This window comes from Bactrocera tryoni, chromosome 5, assembly GCF_016617805.1.
Source record: "Bactrocera tryoni isolate S06 chromosome 5, CSIRO_BtryS06_freeze2, whole genome shotgun sequence".
In the NCBI taxonomy this organism is placed as follows: domain Eukaryota; kingdom Metazoa; phylum Arthropoda; class Insecta; order Diptera; family Tephritidae; genus Bactrocera; species Bactrocera tryoni.
Genome location: NC_052503.1, coordinates 70,178,264 through 70,199,354, shown reverse-complemented (window position 1 = coordinate 70,199,354; position 21,091 = coordinate 70,178,264). Strand labels below are relative to the sequence as shown.

Genomic DNA, 21,091 nt, shown 5'->3' with positions numbered 1-21,091 from the left:
TCTTGCTTTTATTATAAATTGCAAATATTTTTTTTTATATGTATGTACATATGTAAATACATATGCTATGGCATCTAAAGCTATGAATTGCTCCGTTTTGTTTTAGGCTGGCTGGCACTAAACTTAGTTTTCTATTATTTTTTTGTTTACTTACTATGCTTAATACAGTTATAATTAGCATATTTGTTACTAAATTAATAATTTTTATTTTTTATAAATATTTATGTATGTAAGCATGTACCTAGTGGGTGTGTGTATTAACTTTGCTCGCTTAGAAATTTGTGTTTCGCTTACATGACTAATGGCTAGACAATAGTTTCCCTATTTTTAGCGCTTCTCCACTTTGCAATTTCTTTTCAATGGCGTGTGCTTGCAGTATGCCCTCAATTTTTGCTGTTTGAAGTTGTGTGTAAGGATGTACATATTGTGGATGTATGTATTGTGGTTTTGCTTCACTGTTCACATACATATATATATATGTGTGTATATGTATATATTGCTCAAAATTTACTGGTGTTTCTAGTAATTGATTTCATTGTTGTAGACAAGGAAATGAAATGTTATAAATTGCTGAATAGCTTGTTTTTGAAAAAGATTTTTATCTGAAAAATTAATATTGATGTTAGTTTATTTAAAAATTTCGCTTGCTCAGACTGCTAGACGTAAGACCAGTTGAATTGTTTTTACTTTTTTCTGCTGCTTGTTACATTTTTTAATAAAAATTGTTTTTCTTTTGTTTTTGCTGTTGTTATTTGTTGTGTTGGTCATATATTTGTATTTTGTTGCATGCTGATTTTGTTTTTTTTTTGCAGCTGCTGTTGTTGCCCATGCTTACTAGCATTATTTGGTGTTTTTGTTGTTGTTTTACAGCTGTTTTTATTGTTTTTGTTTTTGCAACTTTTCTTTGCGGTATATAATGCTGGCCGCGCACTGTCATAAATGTGTCCAGTTAAAGATTTCTTAGACAAACCGAAACTGACCGATCCCGACAGCTGTAGCCCTCAACCTTGTTCGCAAACAAATTATACGCAGTTCAAAAAATGTAACTGCTTTGTATTTTTAGACATCTTTTCTTAAGAAAAGCAAGATGACAGCTCAAATTACAACAAGTCCACACTTCAAAATGCGCAACATCCGTTACAAAAATGTCAAAACTGTCAAGCTTTACATACCGAAATATATTACCAAATCCAAACATGCTCGCATGACTCTCACAAATGTTTGAAAACATCATTGGATGCTTCACAGCATTTACTTCATAACTTAAAACTAACCTATGCACAGTATATATAACCGATTGCGGATGGCCATATTGTTCCAGCTTAAATTTATAATTGTGATTGTAATTAGATTACTTTTAACAATTTAATAGAAAAAATACTTTCAGCATTAATTGCATTACGCTTACAACAATTTTGGTATTGTTATGTGTAAATTTGAAATAGTATTAGAATACTTAAAATTGTACAAATGAAACAAATCAGCACGGGCAGAATCACAATGAAACGCAGTGATCTGTAAATAATTACATGTGATTAATTAAAAACAGGAAAAAGCGTTAACTTCGGCTAAACCGAAGGTATAATACCCTTCACAGGTGTATTTCTAATAGCATAAAAGGGTATAAAAAGAACTTTCTAGCGGACAATTTGTATGGCAGCTATATGCTTTAGTAGACTGATCTAAACTATTTCTATGGAAATTGTAGCGTTACATTATAAAATAGTCTATACCAAATTTCATGAAAATATTTTGTCAAATAAAATAGTTTTCCATACAAAGACTTGTTTTTGAGCGTTCAATTTGTATGACAGCTATATGCTATAATAGTCCGATCTAAACTATTTCTTTGGAGATTATAGCATTTTTTTGGAAAATAGGCTATACCAAATTTCATGTCGATATCTTGTCAAACAATATAGTTTTCCGTACAAAAACTTGTTTTTGAACGTTCAGTTTGTTTGGCAGCTATATGCTACAGTAGTGCGATCTAAACTATTCCTTTGGAGATTATAGCATTTCCTTGGAAAACAGCCTATACCAAATTTCATGTCGATATCTTGTCAAATAATATATTTTTCAATACCAAAACTTATTTTTGAGCGTTCGGTTTGTATGACAGCTATATGCTACAGTAGTCCGATCTGAACTATTTCTTTGAAGATTTTGGCGTTACTTTAGAAAATAGCCTACAGCAAATTTCATGAAGATATCTTATCAAATAAAATACTTTTCCATACAAAAACTTGTTTTTGAACGTTCAGTTTGTATGACAGCTATGTCCCATAGTGGTCCAATATCGGCGACTCCGACATATGAGCAGCTTCTTCTGAAGAAAAAGACTTTGGCAAAACGATATCTCAAAAATTGAGTAGTTCGGGCATATGTAGACAGGCAGACGGACTTGGTTAAATCGACTCAGCTTGTAACGCTGATCATTTATAGCTAAATACTTTCTAGGTTCACCGACATTGCCTGCCGGGTGTTGTATGAGTAAAAGCGATAATAATTTATAAGTTGTACCTTCTGTGCCCGATGGCTGGATGTCAGAGATTCAAGTCCACCTCGGCCGCCTCCAAGTCAATGTGATTCATCGAATTCGCTGTGCTATTGAAGATTTGATTATCGGTTGTGCTATGCTCAGCGGTGCCGGCACCATTGCCATTGGGATCGTTGCCACGCTTCGATTTGCCCCCATTGCTGCTGCCTAATAGCCAAGAGAACACTTTGTCCAAATTTCAATATTAATAAAACAGTGCATGATTTGCAGGGGGGGTGTGGCCGTATGCATGTATGCATGTTTGTATGTATATATGTTGGTATGTTGGTATGTATATGATTGGGTTAAGGTTTCAAATGTCTGAAATGTACTTGAGTTTGTGTGTTCGGCGTTTTGGGTCTTGGAGGAGTGGTTGTAGAGTGCCGCAAGCTGGTAGATTTCTGACTAGCTTGACTTTTATGAAATTGAGACATGATTTGAAAATTTGAGAGTAATAAAACCGAGTGACAAACGAAAGTTAGTTGAAAAAATTGGAGAGACCAACAAAGAGCAAATAAGATTCAAATTGAAGGGGTAAAATTACAGTTGGTCAAGCGGGATAAATTTGTAACGAAAGCAAGAAAGAGCGCACATTATAAGCAAATGGAAGAAAAAGAAGAATAAGTGAATGAAAGTAAAATTTATAAAAAAAAGCATGGAAAAATTAAATTAAAAGAAAATATGAAAATTAAAAAAAAATATAATGAAATAAAGAAAATAATCAAATTAAAAAATAAAAATAAAAAGTTATTTCAGAATAACCAAATAAAAACTGATTATTTTGCAAATATTAAAATTTTGTTTTTTGTTAAATACATTTTATTTACAATCTATTTTAGTAAATAATAAGCAAATTTGATAACAAAACCATAATTTGACTTATATTTTTGGTCTGCCATGAGAAAAAAATTATAATCATAAAATAGAAGAAATAAGAAATAAAAAAAAAAATATTAAAAATAAATTAAATGAAAAAGCGTCAAAATTTAAATTATTTGTTTTCTTATACAATGCAAAAAAAATAAGGAATATAAAAAATAATTATTAAATATTTATTATTATAAAAATAATATTAGATATATGAAATTAATAAAATGGATTGAAATAAAAGCAATAATAAAGATTAATAATTTCTGATAAACAAAATGAAAAAATTAAAATTAATTAAATTATGTAAGAAAAAATGTAGAAAAATCTATTTTTTTAAGAAAAATATTAATTAAATTAAGCAAGACAAAATGTAGTAGAATCGATTTTGATTAAAAAAACTTAATTGTATAAAAAAATTAAAAATTATAAAACTCAAATAAAAAGACAAAAGTTAAAAAATTTTCAAAAAAAAATATAAATATAGTATATGTACATACACATATAAATATATGTACATATATAAAAGCGAAAGTAAAAATAAAACAAAAAGCCTATATTATTTTTTTAACGTAAGAGTATTGAAATAAATTTTACTTTTTCAGAAAAAAATTATAAATTATAATATTAAATTAAAATACAATTATTCAAAAATTAATAGAAATAATAAATAAGTATCAATTAAGAAAAAATTAATAAAAATAATCAACAATAATGCACTTCAAAAATATATTATAATATATTATATATTACAGTTTTTATAAAAAATAAAATATTGAATTTATAAAAGTTATAAAATAATAAAATATACATATGTATATAAATTAAGAAAAAAAGTAAAACATAAAAAAATAAAATATTGAAATCAAAAAATTATAAAATAATGTATATATAGAAAATAATTTAAAAAAAATAAAAGAATTAATCATTAATAATTGACTACAAAAAGTTATTCAAACGAACGAAAGTCGAATAAATTAAGTAAAGTAAAAATAAAATTAGAAAAATAGACTTCGTAATTAAAATTTTAAATTGAAAATAGAAATAAAAAAAAATTAAAAAAATGAAACAAAAAATAAACTAAAATAATATAAAACAAAATAATATAAAATAAAATAAAAAACAAAATTTAATAACAGTAAACTAAAATGAGCATGAGCCTATTTTACAAGATACATTTGTATGTATGAGTATGCATATCAACTTTTAGGTAGTGTGAAAATGGTGCTTTCATTCACTGCGAGTTTTCATTGTACAAAACATTTGTGTAGTGGGAAGTATAATGACTGAGCGATGGCAAATACAAACCCAAGCTACAAGAGTATGCGAGTAGAAAATTTAAAAACGATAGTTATAACCTGCAAATGCAGTACGAAACTATGTTAAAAAAATAAAAAGAATTTATAAGATTTTCGATATACAACTAAAGTGCGCATTGTTGCTATTGCTGCTTGAGAGCACGGGACCAACGTTGAAAACTCAGATGGGCGGTCTCAGCAGTCATATATAATATGTTTATTTGCTTATTGTTATTGTTTTTGTTTTTATTTTTTATCTAGCTCTGTTGCCCATTTCATAGTACTGCACTTTGTTGCTGTTGTTGCAACGGTCGCAATTTCCAGTTCGTTCGTACAGCACACAGTCAAATAGTTTGGTTGTTGTTGTTAATAACAGTGCTTTGACACTTACCGCCCGTGAAACAGAGACAACCTTCGTCATCACTACGCGAATCGCGACGTGAATTCTTTAATTCTTTATTCATCTCATTTATGCAGCGTTGATAGTAATCGTAATCCTTTAAATACCACACTGGCGGCCAACGGTGCTCACGTAAATACTCTTGATTATCCTGATGCAGTGCTTTGAGGCCTTTGAGTGAGTATTTACAAATTATATTGTAATTGACGCACAGGTAAGACATACACCATTCGGCCAGTTGATGGGCATTGTGCAGCTAAGCCGGCGATAGAGGTAAAAAAACAAGTTGAGAATTAATATAATAAATTTTTTTATATTAAATTTTATTTTTTTGTTTATTTTGTTAACTTAATCAAAAATATTTTTCGAATTTCTAATTCCAAATACAGGTTTAAAAATAAATTTTTTAGAGTAGTTACAAAATAAATTTTTTAAAATTAAAAATTTATTATTATTAGTTTGTAATCTTAATTAAAAATAATTTTCGAATTTTTTATGCCAAAAAATTATTTAAAAACCTTTTTTTTAGAAGAGTTACATAATAAAGTTTTTTCTGTTTTTATTTCTAATCCCATAAATAGGTTTAAAATTAATTTTTGTTTTCCAAAAATAAAAACAAATTGTACTTCCAAATATCGGTTTGAGAAATAAAAGAAATTTAGACCCAAGTTTTGAATGAAAATTTAAAAGCAAAATTTTTTTTTAATTTATAATTTTCGCGTTTTCGAACTTTATGTTACAACATTTTGAACTAGAACTCGCACAGAGTCATCATACTCAATATTCTAATACATTTTAATACCAAACACTGAATTAAAAAAAAATTTAAAAAGTTTTTAATAAAAGTTTAAATTTTTTTTTTGAATTTAAATTTTTTCGCATTTGCGTTCTACAATATGGAAACAAAACTTGCACGGAGCCATCATACTCAATATTCTAAAGCCAAACACCGGAATGTAAAATAAATTTTAAAAAGTTTTTAATTAAAGATTAAAAGATAATGTTTTTGAATTAAAATTTTTCTTTTGCGTACTTCGTGTTCTAATATTTTGAACTAAAACACTCATTATATAAAATATTATAATCCCAAATAACTGATTGAAGAACTACAAAACATTTTTTTATCCTACATTGATTGGAAGATAAAAAATTAATCTTAAATAACGGGTTGAAAAATTAAAAATAAATATTTTATCACAAAAAAAAAAAATAAATAAAAAAATAATAAATTAAAATATTATTATTTTTTATTTAATTTAATTTAATTTTATTATTATTATTTTATTATTATTTTAATTATTTTTTTTATTAAAATTTTTTCGCGTTTGCTTATTAGAAAAAACGTTTTAAAAGTTAAAAAATAAATGTTGTATCTAAAAGAAAAAAAATTAAATAAAAAATAAGAAATAAAAAATAAGAAATAAAAAAGTAAAACTTTATTGTTTTTTATTTTGTTAAATTTTATTATTATTATTATTATTTCTTTTTAAGTTTAATTTTTTTAATAAAATTAAATTTAAACTCAAGCAATGCCATTGACACTCACCTTCACTGGCTCCAGCAGCTTGAGACAATGATCGACCGTTTCATTCGTTTCATTTTGCGATATCATCGTTAAGTCTTCAATCACACGACACTCAACCAAATTCAATAATCTTGGCAAACACAAACGATTTGCCAACTCCAAAAGATTCAAACATTTATCTGCGGATATTGGAGGTATTTCATCTGTGTATAAATAACAGAGTAACTTATGAAATGTGTAAATCGTGACGCCGGGAAAGACGATCTGCGAAAAATACGAAAAATTTTTTAATACTTTTGTTTACATATGTACAACTGCGCATTTACTCACCACACTCGAGTGCGCCTCACGAAAGTCGCCGGCCAACATGGCGCGCATAACATCACAGCGTGCAACCAATATAGCGCGATGTGCCTTCATCTGTCCATCATCCAGCTCAAAGGTGACATCACTGAAACAGCCATCGCCAATACAATGCTTCTCCATATTCTCTTTAATGCTCTGTGATAAAAATATCAGGGTTAGTTTATCGTACGAAGCGGTTTATATAACGCCGCCGTACTTACAAGACAAAAATGTTGATTTGGTTCATCATTTAGACTGGCTAAAAGTGTTTGTGGCTTGGAAAGTAATACAGTCAATTGAGGCAGTTCTAAGAAATCAGCAGCTTGTTTAACTTCCTGTGTGTAAGAGGTGGATATGAAGCATGAGTAAAACAAGAATTTGGAAAAAAGGTTACTTCGGTTGCACCGAAGCTTAATACCCTTCACAGGTGCATTTTTTATAACATAGAAGGGTATAAAAAATATTTATCTTGATTCACAGGGATCATTTATCAGGAGCGCAACATGCCTATTGTAAAGTGCCCTTTTTACTGTGGGGCCATGGCTTGAGAAAGCCATTAGGGTTGAAGAATTCGCTGTTGGGACCTTTCCTGAAATTGAAGGAGCTATTAATAACGTCCTGCCGGAAACAGTCGTAACAGCTCTAGAAGGTTTTAGGGTTGAATCAAACCTCAAACACCACATTTTCAGTCTTCTGTGCGAAATAGTGATTGAAACGGACGTGCTCGACGAAATTTGAGTATGGGAACGCCAAAAGGTGAAGTTCTCTCTTCTTTTCTATGGATTCTGGTCGTAAAAAACTTGCTTAAAAAACTTGAGGATCGTGGGTACCCAAATTAAATCGAGATGGTTACTAGAAGATACAAGATCCCGGGGGCACCGCTGCTGCAAAAGGGAGACATCCCACTGCAACCGGTACAGTGAAAAATATACGTCTCATCCTGGATAGGAAGCTTTCATGGAAGCCGAATATCGAAGAGAGAGCAAAAAGACATCGAATGACTTATACTGATGTAGAGGAGCCATTGGCAAAAGGTGGGGTCTCTCCCCGAAAGCGTTCCTCTACGACACCATATTTAAGCATCGAGTGACTTTGAGATAAGACTGTTATGGATCCCAAGCCATAGCGGAATCGCAGGAAATTGTAAAGCCGTATCCTCTTGTGTCCTTCTACTAGATAACTGATCGCAAGAGATCTTCTGATATCTTTATCCTTAGTAGCTAGCCTCTTCATAGTTGTGTTCATTGTCCTATGGCGTCCATGCGGTTAGGCTGTGAATCTTATCAGCAGGCAATAGATGTATGGAAGAAGATGAGGTGGAAAAAACTCAACATTTCCTTCTTGACTGTCCCGCGTTTGGTTGGCCATGACTTAAACACTTGGAAGCGCATACCTTCAGACATCCCACAGGTGGGAATAGGAAACGCCTGTGAAAATTTGTATTGGCCACTAAGCGTTTTGCTAATTTATAAGTTCGCGCTCTCTCTAGATCAGCTATCTAACCTAACCCAACTTTGTAGGGTGTCCTTAGCTTCAAATTACCTGCAAATTGTGAAATTCTCTTTCAATTGTGCCGGTATAAATAAATTGCAGACACTGTTGCAACGCTTGTGGCGTTATGAGTTTTGTCAGTGTGACAATTGTTTGTGTTACGTTGATGCCACGCGTATTTTCCATCTGCACTAAGCGTATATTTTGGAATATAGGATGATGCAGGTCCTTATAGAGATCACTGGGCTTTTTGGTTTCGATTAGCGGTAAGGCCTGATAGCTGGAACGCCGTTTCAGCTGCTCCCACATTCTAAGATCAAGAAAATCATGCTTAGTATATATTATAGCGGGTGTTTGTAGTAAATATTAGTACCTTTGTGTACGCGATTCATGCCTTATAAGACACTCAGTGTCGTCGTTAAAGTCCGCTGTGGTCGCCTCACCAAATGTGGAACTCACCTATGAGGAGAGAGTGGTTATTGATATGTTGCAGAAGTTTGGAAATACCGAAAATTAAGTAATATTTACTAGTTAGAACTGTTCTCATTCAAGTGAGCAACGTTCGAAACTGTAATTACTCGATTAATTATGTATAATGGTTACATTTTTACTAAAGTTCTTGTATGAAAATATAAATTTATCGTTCTCAGTTCGATTCTATCGTAAATACAAATTGAATATTTTTGTTTAAAATGGCTAATTTTTTATACCATTGCAATATTAATTTGTAAATATGTTATATTTATATTGTAAAACTGCTAAATCAACTGTTCCCAGTGGCAGATATTCTTATTTTTATTTTCTCAACATGTTAAATTAACATAGCAACCGGTTTTATGCTGTCTTTGAAGCAAATTAAAAACTGATAACAAGTTTTTAGCATCATTTAAAACTAAAACTGTTCCTACTTACAAAATAAATAACTTTTTTTTTGGAAAATTTTGCTCAGTTTTTTATCTATCATTTCAATATTAATTTCTAACTATAAAACTATTATAGTCATATTGGAAAACTATTATTTCAACTGTTCCCAGTATCAAAAAATTTATTATTTTCTAACTTTGTTTAATAAATGCAGAAAGTATTTTTAAGTTGCCTTTGAAGTATAAAAACTGCTCAAACGTTTTAAGCGAAAACTGTTCCTAGTCAAGCCCAAAAATATATATATTTATTCCCGTAAATATGTGCACGAAATAAAATTTTGTTGCTAAACAAACTGCTATTATTTGTTTGACATGTGTTCTTAGTAAATTAGCTGTTCCCAGTCTTACTAGTTCCACACTAAATCATCAATTTTATGAAACTGGTAAACTTTATACATTTTCCAGCTATGAGACCTTTCTCTACTTTAATTAATTCCTGTAAACTCATTTTGAGCATATTTGAAAACTAAAATTGTTCCCTGTTAACGCAAATAATGCTTATTCTCTAAAATAAATTTATGAAAAGCATCTATTTGCAAAATAAGATACTATTATAGGTACACAACCTATTTTATTAGCGCAGATAACTGTTCTCAGTATATCTAGTTCGATACTAAACCATCAATTTTAGGAAAATACTAAAATAGCTTTGGTAACACTTGATTAAATTCCTATTAACTCATTTGCAAGCATATTTCAAAGCTAAAACTGTTCCCATTTAGCGCAAATAGTAATTATTCCCGTAAATATGTTTATTAAAAGGAATATATATACACTAAATAAATTGAAATTAACCGTCTAATCTATTTTCTTTGAAGGACGAACTGTTCCTAGTTCGGCATTAACCATCAATTAGACAACACTAGCAAAATATATGAATTTTCCAGCTATGAGATCTCTTAACTAATTCTTTCTAATACAATGAACTGCATTAGTACTCACCATACTGGATTCACTACTACTTCTACCACCCATATCGGTTAGCTCTGTATTCAGTAGCCGATAAAAGACGTTCGACGCAGCAGCGAGCATAAACCGATGCACCGGAAATTTACTCGCACCCACCACCAGTATGAGATCCGTGTGGGTTTGTGAAATTAACATGTTGTACATGTCTTGTCTGTAATTGCCCACCACTACGGTGACTTCTGGTGGTGGCGGTTTGGGCGGTCGGAATGGTGCCTGCAGCAACGGTTTTTGCACTTTCTTCAAATTCGTCATCCAGAAACGTTGCTGTCGGCGCGCAATCAACGCCGAACGTATGGCATTCTCGAATACTTCATTCACACCGAAATATGTGAAGACACTTGTCTCGTAGTAGGCAACGCCCAGTTCCTTCGCAACAGCACGCGCTTCATCCGGCATGACGAGGTCACTTTTTAGTGCCGCGCTGTTTCAGAAGTTTTGAATTATTAGTTAATATAAGTTCCTGGCTTCAAAATCAAAATATTTACCGTACGAAGGTACTTCGTTCGCCAAAGTACGAGAGATACGTTTCATCACGATACATATAACGCAAATCATTTTTGCAGCCCACCAAGATGACAGGCACATCTGGGCAGAAGCGACGTATCTCCGGATACCACATTGCTTTGCAATTGCGTAACGATATGGGGCTGGCAATAGAGAAGCATAGTAGTACGACATCCGATCTAGAGGTGCGTAAGAGAAATGGGAATAGTTAGAGAGGTAAATGACATTTATAAACAATTTTTATATTAATTTAACGTATGACATTTTTTATTTACCGTCCATAAGCAAATCTGCGATCCTTGTCATGATCACCAAATGTGTCCCAGAGACGTAACGATACGTTTACGCCATCCACTACCTCCCAGGAACGTTCCAGTACCTATAAAGTGTAAACTTGCATTAGAAACCGTTATTTTTTAATACGAATTTACAAAAACACAAAGATGAGTATTTCGCTTCCTTGAACAACTTTTTCGTGAACTAAGAAGCTCTTCTTTGATTAAGAAATTCTTCGAGAACACTTTTTAAATATAGTATTTTTTATTATTAAGCACTTTTTACCTTTTTTGATAAATAAATACATCGAGTATGGTTGGAAAAACTGTTCCTAACATTTTGGTAAACTGTTCCCACCAACACATTTGGCGGCGAATTTTTTCCAAACACTTTCTTGTAAATTTACGAATAAAAACTGTTTCCACTTTTCAAAAATTATTTTATACTTATTAAAAACCATTGAGAGCACTTTGTATATTGATTTAATTTTAAATCCTTGGAGTTTTTTGTCTAATCTTAACTAGAAATTACAGTAATTAAAGGATCAGAGTAAATACTTTACTGTATAATAAATATCAAAAGTATAGAATCTTAAAGAAGCTTCTTTAACAAAAAAATACTTCGAAAGCACTACAGTGTTTCCCATATTTTTATTAACTGTTCCCAGATTTACTTAAACTTTTTGTGATAAAAAATACTACAAGAACGCTCCAGTGGTTTTAAAAACTTTTAGTTGCAAAACTAATCTCAACATTTTTGTAAACTGTTCCATTGGTTCAATTATCAAAACTATGTTTCAGCGATTTTTCAAACAGCCGTTTTACAAATTTCTTCATAAAAACTGTTCCCACTTGTAATAAAATATTTTTTATTATCATCCACAAACTGTAGCTTTTTATGCTGAAGAAATACTACAAACAAGCAACAGTGGTTTAAAAACTTTTACCAGCATTTTATGCACTGATTCTATGGTTTAATCATTATCAATATTTCAGTGAACTTTCCTGCAAACACTGTTTTGTAAATTTATGTTTTACAACTGCTCTTACTTTTTAAAAATTTATTTAATCATTCTTAGACTGCACTGGCAGAAATGAAAAACTGATTCCAGCATTTTTTCAAACTGTTCCCATAATTTTTGTAAGTCATTCTCATGTTTCAATTATCAAAACTAAGTACTATATGCAATTTTTCAAACACCAGTGTTATACATTCCTTTATAAAAACTGTTCCCACTTTTAACAAAATTAATTCAGCATTTCTTAAAACAAAAGAACAGTATGGTTCAATTGTCAAATCATGTTTAGCCATTTTTCAAACAGCAGTGTTTTAAACTTCTGCATAAATACTGTTCTCACTTTTAAAAAGTTTATTTCAGCATTTCTTAAAACCACTGAACACACAGTTACGTTGTTTTAATTTAAAAACCTTGCATTGTTTTGTCTAATCCGCAAGGTTAAACTACAAAAACCGTAATTTAAAATGCCAAAGTAAATATTTTTTTTACTTACATCCTTGTAGATTCTATACTGATCGATAGCCCAAACAGTGGGCACATGTGTTGACAGCAACTGTGACAGCGAAACATGTTTATTGCATGCGCGTGCGCAAATTAAACGCGTCTTGCCCACGGCAGTATCACCGACCAGAACGCACTTGACTAATTCCTGATGTGGCTGCTCGTTGTCCATGTTGCCATTGCACGTTAAACGACGAACTGTGCGCGAAGAAACTGACTAACGTTTGTTGAAGCCAAAGGTGCACCAAATCAACTTAGAGTAGAGATCCGCTGCACTCACTACAACAAATAATATATGCGCTTAAATATGTATTTATGTGAGAGTGTGTGTGTGAATATGTTGACAAATTGCCGACGGCAGCGACGAAGATGACGTCGACAGACTGCGTTCGAGTGTACTGTCGAGTATTTTGCTATGAATAGAGATGAATTGATGGTTGAATTGAATTGAATTGATTGAAACGCTGCTAAGTCGGTTGCTGTTCTTCTTCTTGTTGTTGTTGTTGCTTTTGTTGTTTGAGTAGTTATTTGCTGACTATTTATATTAGTGGCTTGTTTGTTTGTTGTTGTTTATTTTTTTGTAATTGTTGGCAGGCTAACGGGCAGGCAGGCAAACAGGAGGGCGACCGTATGCGCTTACAAAGTAGTCGAGTAATTAGCAAAGCTGCAACGAGCACAGAAAGAAAAAAACGAAAAATTAGTAAAAATAAAGATATATGATTAGATTCAGCTGCGACAAGTTGAAAGGCATCAAATGTATGCAAATGTATACCATCATTAGTGAGATAAATGCGCGCATTAGTGGAATTATGCGCTCGCTTGTAACCAACTACCGGCACCACATGACGTATGAGTAACAATTTAGTGGCAATCAAACATTTCATAATACGCGTCGTTGCAGCGCCTTTGTTTTACATGCCATACGCCCAGCTGAAAGTCATATGCAATGAATTGCATTTGCTTGTAGAAATTTCTACGACTTGACATTTGTTTGTGTGCTGTTGTGGCATCTAATAGGCGGCAGTGGGTGGCGCAGGTAGGTGGCTTATCTGTGCGCGTGTGTGTCTGCGGTTGGGTGGGCGTAAACATCGTTAGGAATTCGGTTGTAAATCATTAATATTTTTGATATTAAAACTTCGAAATACCTAGTATTAAGAAGGAACTAATTTACGGTTAATTTTTAAATGTTTATAACGTAAAATTTCAAAAGCGATATTATTTCAATTGAAAAAAAGAAGAAAAAAAGAAGAAAAAAAGAAGAAAAAACGGCGAATAAAATGTGAGAAAATAGGGAAATAGTTGATAGGGAACATATTTATACAGTTTTTGATCATTTGGTTATTAACGCCAGGTATGGATGGGAGTTTCCAATATGCCTAAAAGCGGGTTGATGTTAGGTTATAAAAAATATCAATACATACATATACATACATATACAGCGATATGTGAATTGAACAATTTGGCCGTGTAGAAACTATCACGCCAAAAACAACATTTTCGATATTCGGAAAGTAATTAAATCGCATTATATACCAACTGATCAAAATTGACCCGGACTGACATATACATTACTGTATTTTTATTTACAGATATATGTGACAATGTAGGCCACTATCACGCCAAAAACAACAAATTCGCTATTTGGAAAGTAATTAAATCGCACTATATACCAACTGATCAAAACTGACCCGGACTGGATATACATTAGTGTATTTTTATTTACTGTAAATAAGCGCCTGAGCTAAGGCATGCTTGCCAACACTTCATCAAATTATGTCTACCTCGGTGTGACTCTCGTTGGAATCACTTTCAGTGTCTTCAACAAATTTTGGTTTTTCTCGGTTTCGGTTCATTCTTGGAGCGCCTTTCGCTAGATTGTTCAACAGGTTCGACGTCATATTCATAAACTCACGTCGCGCCACGTTTGAACGTAGGACTCTCAGCTTTATTGTCAAGCATCTCTTTTGCGACTTTTAAATATAGGACGTCGGTTTTGCAAAATATTGTGGCAAGTTTTCGATGATGATGATCATGACCTTCACTGAATGCTTTGTGGGACTCAAATACTTGTGATAAAGTAAACACCCCAGTCCGGTTCAAATTTGAACAGCTGGTATGTGAGTTTTTCAAAAAAGCCGACCGTAGCTTCAACTCGTTAATTGTTAAGCTAGCCAACTCTCTATTGATTTCTTCATTCTAACTTTAAGGATATCCCCAAAACATTTTTTTCAATCGTGAGAGCTACTAATCGAATACTCCGAAAACCACCGACTATAAAATATTGGATTTCCAGGCTAAAAAAATTAAAGAATGTATGTAGGACAAATCCTTTCGAACCAGCTTAGATCGGGCTACTGTACCAATCTTAAAAAATACTTTTCTCAAGAGAGGCTCAACGGGCCTTCCGAAATTCCAGGAATCGGTCGCCCGATTTTTACGTGCTGAAGTTGACTGACCATTTACAAAACCGCAGCGGATAGGAGAGATATATTTTAGAAAAGGTGCAACCTTCTATAGAATGTACAGCTGCTGGAGTACGCCGATTTTATTGATATCATTGGCCTCAACAGCCGCGCCGTTAGTTTTGCTTTTTCCAGACTGGATAAAGAAGCGAAGCAAATAATAACTCTTGCCAACAGGTGCCACTTCAGACTGAGGAGGTAATTGATAAATAAAGTCCCCTTGACGAAATTCTACAGTCACTCATCATCCCCGAACTGCTATATGGTCATCGACAGCTGATGGGTCGGCGTTACGTGCTTTCGAAAGAAGGGTTCTGCGGAAGATTTATGGTACTTTGCGTATTGCCAATGGTATAGTCGCAGTCGATGGAGCTATGCGTAGTACGAGATATACGACGACATTGACATACATAGTTCAGCGAAATAAGAGACAGAGAAGCTACGCTAGCTAGGTCATGCCGTCAGAATGGATGAAAAAGCTCCAGCTTTAAAGGTTTTCGATTCAGTACCTACCAGGGGAAGCAGTGAAAGAAGAAGATCTCCACTCCGTAGGAAAGACTACTTTGAATATTCAACTGGCGCCAAACAGCGAAAAGGCAGAACGACTGGCGCGCTGTTGTAAACTTGACTAATAAAGAAGAAGAATATGCGAAGAAATCTTTCAGATAAAATCATTGCAATTATACAATTTAAAGAATCGGAATGAAGTGCTTCTATAAAAAATTTGTAATCTCTGAAGAAATTGTTCATATCGAAACACCATTGGATATGGCTGCCATACGAACTGAGTTCTTGGAAGGAAGCTTTTTTTGTATTTTTGAAGGGTATTATTGCTGTGGTACAACTGTAGTTAAAGTGTTTTGTTCATTTAAGTTAAGAATTTTTAGTTTTTCAGATTCTATATAAAAAGTTCTAAAAAAGTTAAAATTTCTATAAATAATTTCTAGCAGCGCATTTTTTTACAACTCTACTTGTACGGGCAAGATTTATTGCTTCTCATTAATTACTTTGCTTAAGTAGAGAATTTTATAAATTTTTATTTAAATTTTTGTTTACACAAAACGCTTTACCACAGCCTACTTTTATAGCATTTTTTATTGACTTAATGCAGCCCTAAAACGCTTTAAAGCCAACAATAAATTTAAGCTCGATACACGAAAGGTTAATAGTTAGCCACCCTTAACGGCATGAGCTGGCGTCTAAACGCTCAGCTAGTCGATTTTATGACTTTTGTATTGCGCTTGTTTATCGGTTGTTTAATTTGATGTCTGACAGCCGAAATTCCGCTTACGTATGGCGCCAGTCTGTGCCATTGTGTATTCTCCTTGCTTCTGCAAAGCTTCCGACCACAAAAGTTTATCATTTCGCCTAGGTGCAACGAATTCGAAATTAAATTTGTAGGAGTGTTCGCAAATAAGTTATTTTTAAAAATGGCAAAGAATACCCTCAAGCAAGGTTAAAGCCTTAAGAAACGGAGCCAAGTATGTGAGTATGTTAATAACTGTTAATTTGAAGTATTGTGTATAATAAAAATTAGTAATATGAAGTGATTTCATGCTCAGAAATTTCCAGTTACTTCTACAAATAATAATAAAAATAAACAAACTAAAAATATAATATCCATTTAGCGCCGTCGGCTACTTTCAACAATCGTTCTATAAATTGACTATTTAATGGTTCATTCTTTTCTTCAGTCAATCGTCTACTCATTCATTCAATAGCAGTAAATTTGTCTAATGGCACGTGATATTCGTTCGGACGTCATTCGCGCCACAATAAACAGTTACATGCATACGTGTATATGTATGTATGTATACACTACCACAATCTTTGCCGAACATTTAAAATGATATTTTGCCCATCGTCATACAAATACATATATAGACATATGTAGACATTAGAGGGAATTGATTTACAGTTAGTCAAAAAAACGGAAAAAATTGCATATGCTGCAAAAATATATGGGTCTAAACTAGTTTCGAACCAGCGATTTTTACGGCGAAGTTTGTCTTTGAGAGATTATAAAAGTTTCTTCGTCCATTTTTGAGATATCCGAATGATATTTAATACGTAGGTGTATTTTGATATTCTATTGATCATTTGACAGATTGGACAACCGATTATTCAGAGTTTTTATTTTCCCGTATCCAGCCTTCAATTAAAAGGCTAAGATCCGCTAATTTCCTCTAATACATATTTAATAGTCGACAGAAAATATCAGTTAACGTAGATTCACATCTCTTCGATTTTGCAGATCATACACGAGATCTAGGCGCAAAGCAGCTGACCCGAAGTTGTCGGAAAAGGAGCTTAAGCATGACATCGAGGCAAGCAAAAAGGAAAAATTGCAGTAACTTTGCGAAGATGTTAACAAAAATGCCTGGTGACTCAGGTATAAAATAGTTATGAAGAAGCTTAGAGCTCGAAATAAGACACCTGACTTAAACGCTGTCAAAATGAATGACATCATTAACGCACTCTTTCCCACACACGAAAAAAGAGTCAGTGAACCAGAGCAAGCTTATTAAACTCTCGAGGAACTGCAACGGGCCGCTGGCAAACTCAAAACTAACAAATCGCACGGCCACGACACGATTCCAGCAGAAATACTCAAAACAATCGCCGCAGAATGATCCGTAGTGCTCTTAAACATGTACAAAGCCTGCCTCGTAGCTGGAATATTCCTTGAAATTTAGAAGACACAACGACATGCCCTAATCAGCAAGGGAAAATGGGGTCCCAGCTTGCCATCGGCATACCGCCCACTGTGCATGCTCGACACACCAGGGAGCTCCATGAAAGACTACTTAAAGCTAGACTGGAAAGCGGCAATCAATGAAACTGGCGGATTCTTCCCCAGACAGCACGATTTTAGATGGTCAACTCTAGGCGCTATTCGAAGGGCTATTGAAAGTGTAGAAGTCGCACAACGTAGATGCCCCAAATACAAGCGAATAGTTTTGTTGGCGATTTCAGACGTTCGAAAATACTTCAATAGTGCGAGATGGGCGAACATAATCGATGCTTTTGAAAAAAATTTCAGAATCCTCGATAACCTCAATGCTGTGGTGTGGAGCTATCTTTGTACGGATAGCAGAAAACTGCTGTACCAGACTAGAGAGAGATCACGACAAATAGTAGTTACGTCGGGAGAAGCATTTTAGGTCCAGACCTGTGGAACATTAGCTGTGACGGAATACTAAAACTTGAAACGCCAGACGAATCATATTTAATCAGCTACGCGGACTACAAAACAGCGTAAACAGTAACACGAGACACAGATGAAGCCCAAAGAAAGCTGAATAAGGACAGGCTCCATGTCGCAAAACAGGCAATTTGCACGATGAGCTAGGCCCATGTTATGTATGTGCTTCTTGAGCTTACAATGGCCACTGCCGAAAGCAAGAAGTTGCCTGAGTTTATTCCTTGGAACGTTGATAACATATTTAAACATTTTATTGTTGTAACTACCCATTAGCAACTTAACATGGCGCATGCCTTGGAGTTGTTGCCCATATCCTTCTCCATCCACTTCTACGTTCTTGCGGAGCAGCTCTTTTATGTTATGCAATGCAATATGCAACGCAACGAAAGGTTCGGTTCCTACCGTGTTGGTGGACGATTCGGAGAGGGTGAGCCCCGCCCGCCGACCCACTACCCATATAAGGTACACTTGGTTACGATCTGATAGACTATTTAGCCGTTCTACACACACCTACACCATTAGCGATTTGATCTCGTACGCAGAGATCGCTTTAAGAGCCGCTTGACTGTCGCTGAGTATAACTATACCTTCATTGCGAAAGGTCCGTTAGAGGTTTATCTCTACGCACCGACTTATAGCAAAGACATCTGGAATATGCTCGGAAAACTTCCCATAGGTATGGAGAGTTTGGTGCGTGGCCCTGCGACTCCTGTACCAACTCCCTCCGACGTTTTCGAGCCGTCGGTGTACGGCTTGATTGTACTACCATATCCCTAAGCAGTAGTGTTTAGTAAGCAAAAGTGTTTTATTAACATACGGATCGCTGAGATTACCTTTTGCCATCAAGACCATGGTATCAATATGAAGCCTAAAATTAAGCTTGGCGTCCATTGTAACTCCCAAATCAAAATAGTTAAAACTTGCTCTAGTCTATAGAATTTTATCTCACGACTTTATTAAAATTACGAATTCATGTGCTCCACCGATCATGTGGTTATCTAATTTAAAATTATTTAATGGACTAAATATGTGCGAAATATACGAAATAGATACTTGTGTATGTATGTATGTATGTATATAATTATATACTCCGTCTTGATGGGTGTAGGTATGTCTTAGGTGTAAATTATAAAATGCTGGACTCTACTTATGTATGATAAATAACCCAATAAGTAATATTTTCATTAGCATTCCATGCTAGAAATATTCTTATCGCTGACAAACTTATTGCGTAGCTGAAATTTCCTTTATTTTCCAATAACACACAATGAGCTAAAGTCAATTTCGTCGTATGAAAAAAATACGCCAACAATATGTTACTATGTTAATTTCTAAGTCTAATTTCTCTTTCACTAGAGAAATGCATAAAAATATATGAAAAGAGCAAATAAATGTAAAATATTTCACATTTTCAATATGTTCTGTAGAATTAATTTTTATTAATTTGTAATTTTTTAAATAATTAACTGAAAGTTCTTTCAACTTTCAGGAATGGTGTAAATTAATGCAAATTCCTTTCAATATTATGGGAAGCATAAATTAAAAGTAAATACTACTGTGGGCAAAAAGCAGTAAGACTTTTTAATTAAAATTCCGCGCAAAATCCATTCTGGTCATTGGTCTGCTTTCCGATTACCAGAATACCATGAAACGTATTATTACTGGTGATGACTCTTGTATCTATACTTATACTTACTCGGGAACAGACGATCAATCGGCCGAATATCTTGACAAAGGTGAGTCGAAGCAGGTCAAAAATCAAGGTAATGTTGTCAGTTTTCTCCGATTATCGAGGTGTGGTCGACTCCGAACTTTTTCCGACCTGCCAAACTGTCAACAAGAAATACTGTTTGAGGGTTAAGCCTCATTTGTGTTAAGCTATTCGTAAAAAGAGGCCGAAATTATGAGCCGAAAATTTTTGGTTTTTGCACCACGATAATACACCTTCGTATACTACATTGATTCTTCGTGGGTTTTCCAACTTCACCCTGTCGAAAAGATGAAGAACTTGGGTTTGACTCATCCTTGATAGAAAGCTATTATGGCAGGCTAATATAAAAGGGCGAGGAAGGCATTGTTTGCCCTATATTGCGGCAAAGGATATATGTATATATTGGAAAGCAATGAGCCGTGAATCCCACTCCTAGCAGCATCTTCTCCACTTATATATCTCCGAGAGTTATATGAGTGTTGCGGAGTCGCTAGAAAAAATGTGCATTGAGCTCTTTCACAGATGGATGGAAGCTTGAGGGGAAGATTGGAGGGAGAGAGAGAGATAGCAGCTTCACGCGAGCTCAGCAAACGGTATAAAAAAATATTGAAACAATTCTTAAAATTCTCAAAAGAAGATACATATATTGTTAGTCACAAGCAAATTCTTAAGGAAAAAACTACGATCGAAGAAATCACAATACACTCCCACAGTTCTCGACCCCATATGGAGCATTATAAGTATCCTGAACTTCGATGACTATTTTTCAGCACTCGATTAATTTCTCACTTATATTAAGAATTGTGTTTAGTTAAAACTCTATGGGAATATTTTCTTATTCCTATCCAATTTCTAATTCCTAACGAATTTCTAGTTCCTCAAAAAGAACGACTCCTAGGAATCTCGGTTCATGCGGCTGCTCATTCTTAGCAGGATTTGCATTTCTCTGGTGGTAGGGGCTTAACTGGTCATTGTTCTATTCACATTGAGATTAAAAAAACTTTTTGGAAGAAGTCTTTTCGATATCTTCTTCTTGACCGTCCTGTCATTTGCGAGA

At 33.7% G+C, this 21,091-nt stretch overlaps 1 protein-coding gene across 2 annotated transcripts; it reads right to left on the bottom strand.

Annotated features, from left to right (window-relative positions):
- Positions 1 to 1,032: 1,032 nt before the first annotated feature.
- LOC120777661 (rho-related BTB domain-containing protein 1) lies at positions 1,033 to 13,320 on the bottom strand. 2 transcript variants are annotated; one of them, XM_040109114.1, is made up of 12 exons: positions 12,649 to 13,320; positions 11,137 to 11,240; positions 10,843 to 11,040; positions 10,331 to 10,778; positions 8,839 to 8,924; positions 8,517 to 8,775; positions 7,196 to 7,309; positions 6,960 to 7,130; positions 6,651 to 6,893; positions 5,096 to 5,360; positions 2,524 to 2,725; positions 1,033 to 1,515 (listed from the first exon to the last, which is right to left on the bottom strand). In XM_040109114.1, exons 1-11 carry the CDS (start codon positions 12,826 to 12,828, stop codon positions 2,547 to 2,549), a joined length of 2,247 nt encoding a protein of 748 aa, XP_039965048.1. In that variant the 5' UTR covers positions 12,829 to 13,320; the 3' UTR covers positions 1,033 to 1,515; positions 2,524 to 2,546. The 2 variants fall into 2 exon arrangements, with proteins under 2 accessions (XP_039965048.1, XP_039965049.1); XM_040109115.1 differs by having other exon boundaries at positions 2,524 to 2,707.
- Between the last annotated feature and the right edge of the window lie 7,771 nt (positions 13,321 to 21,091).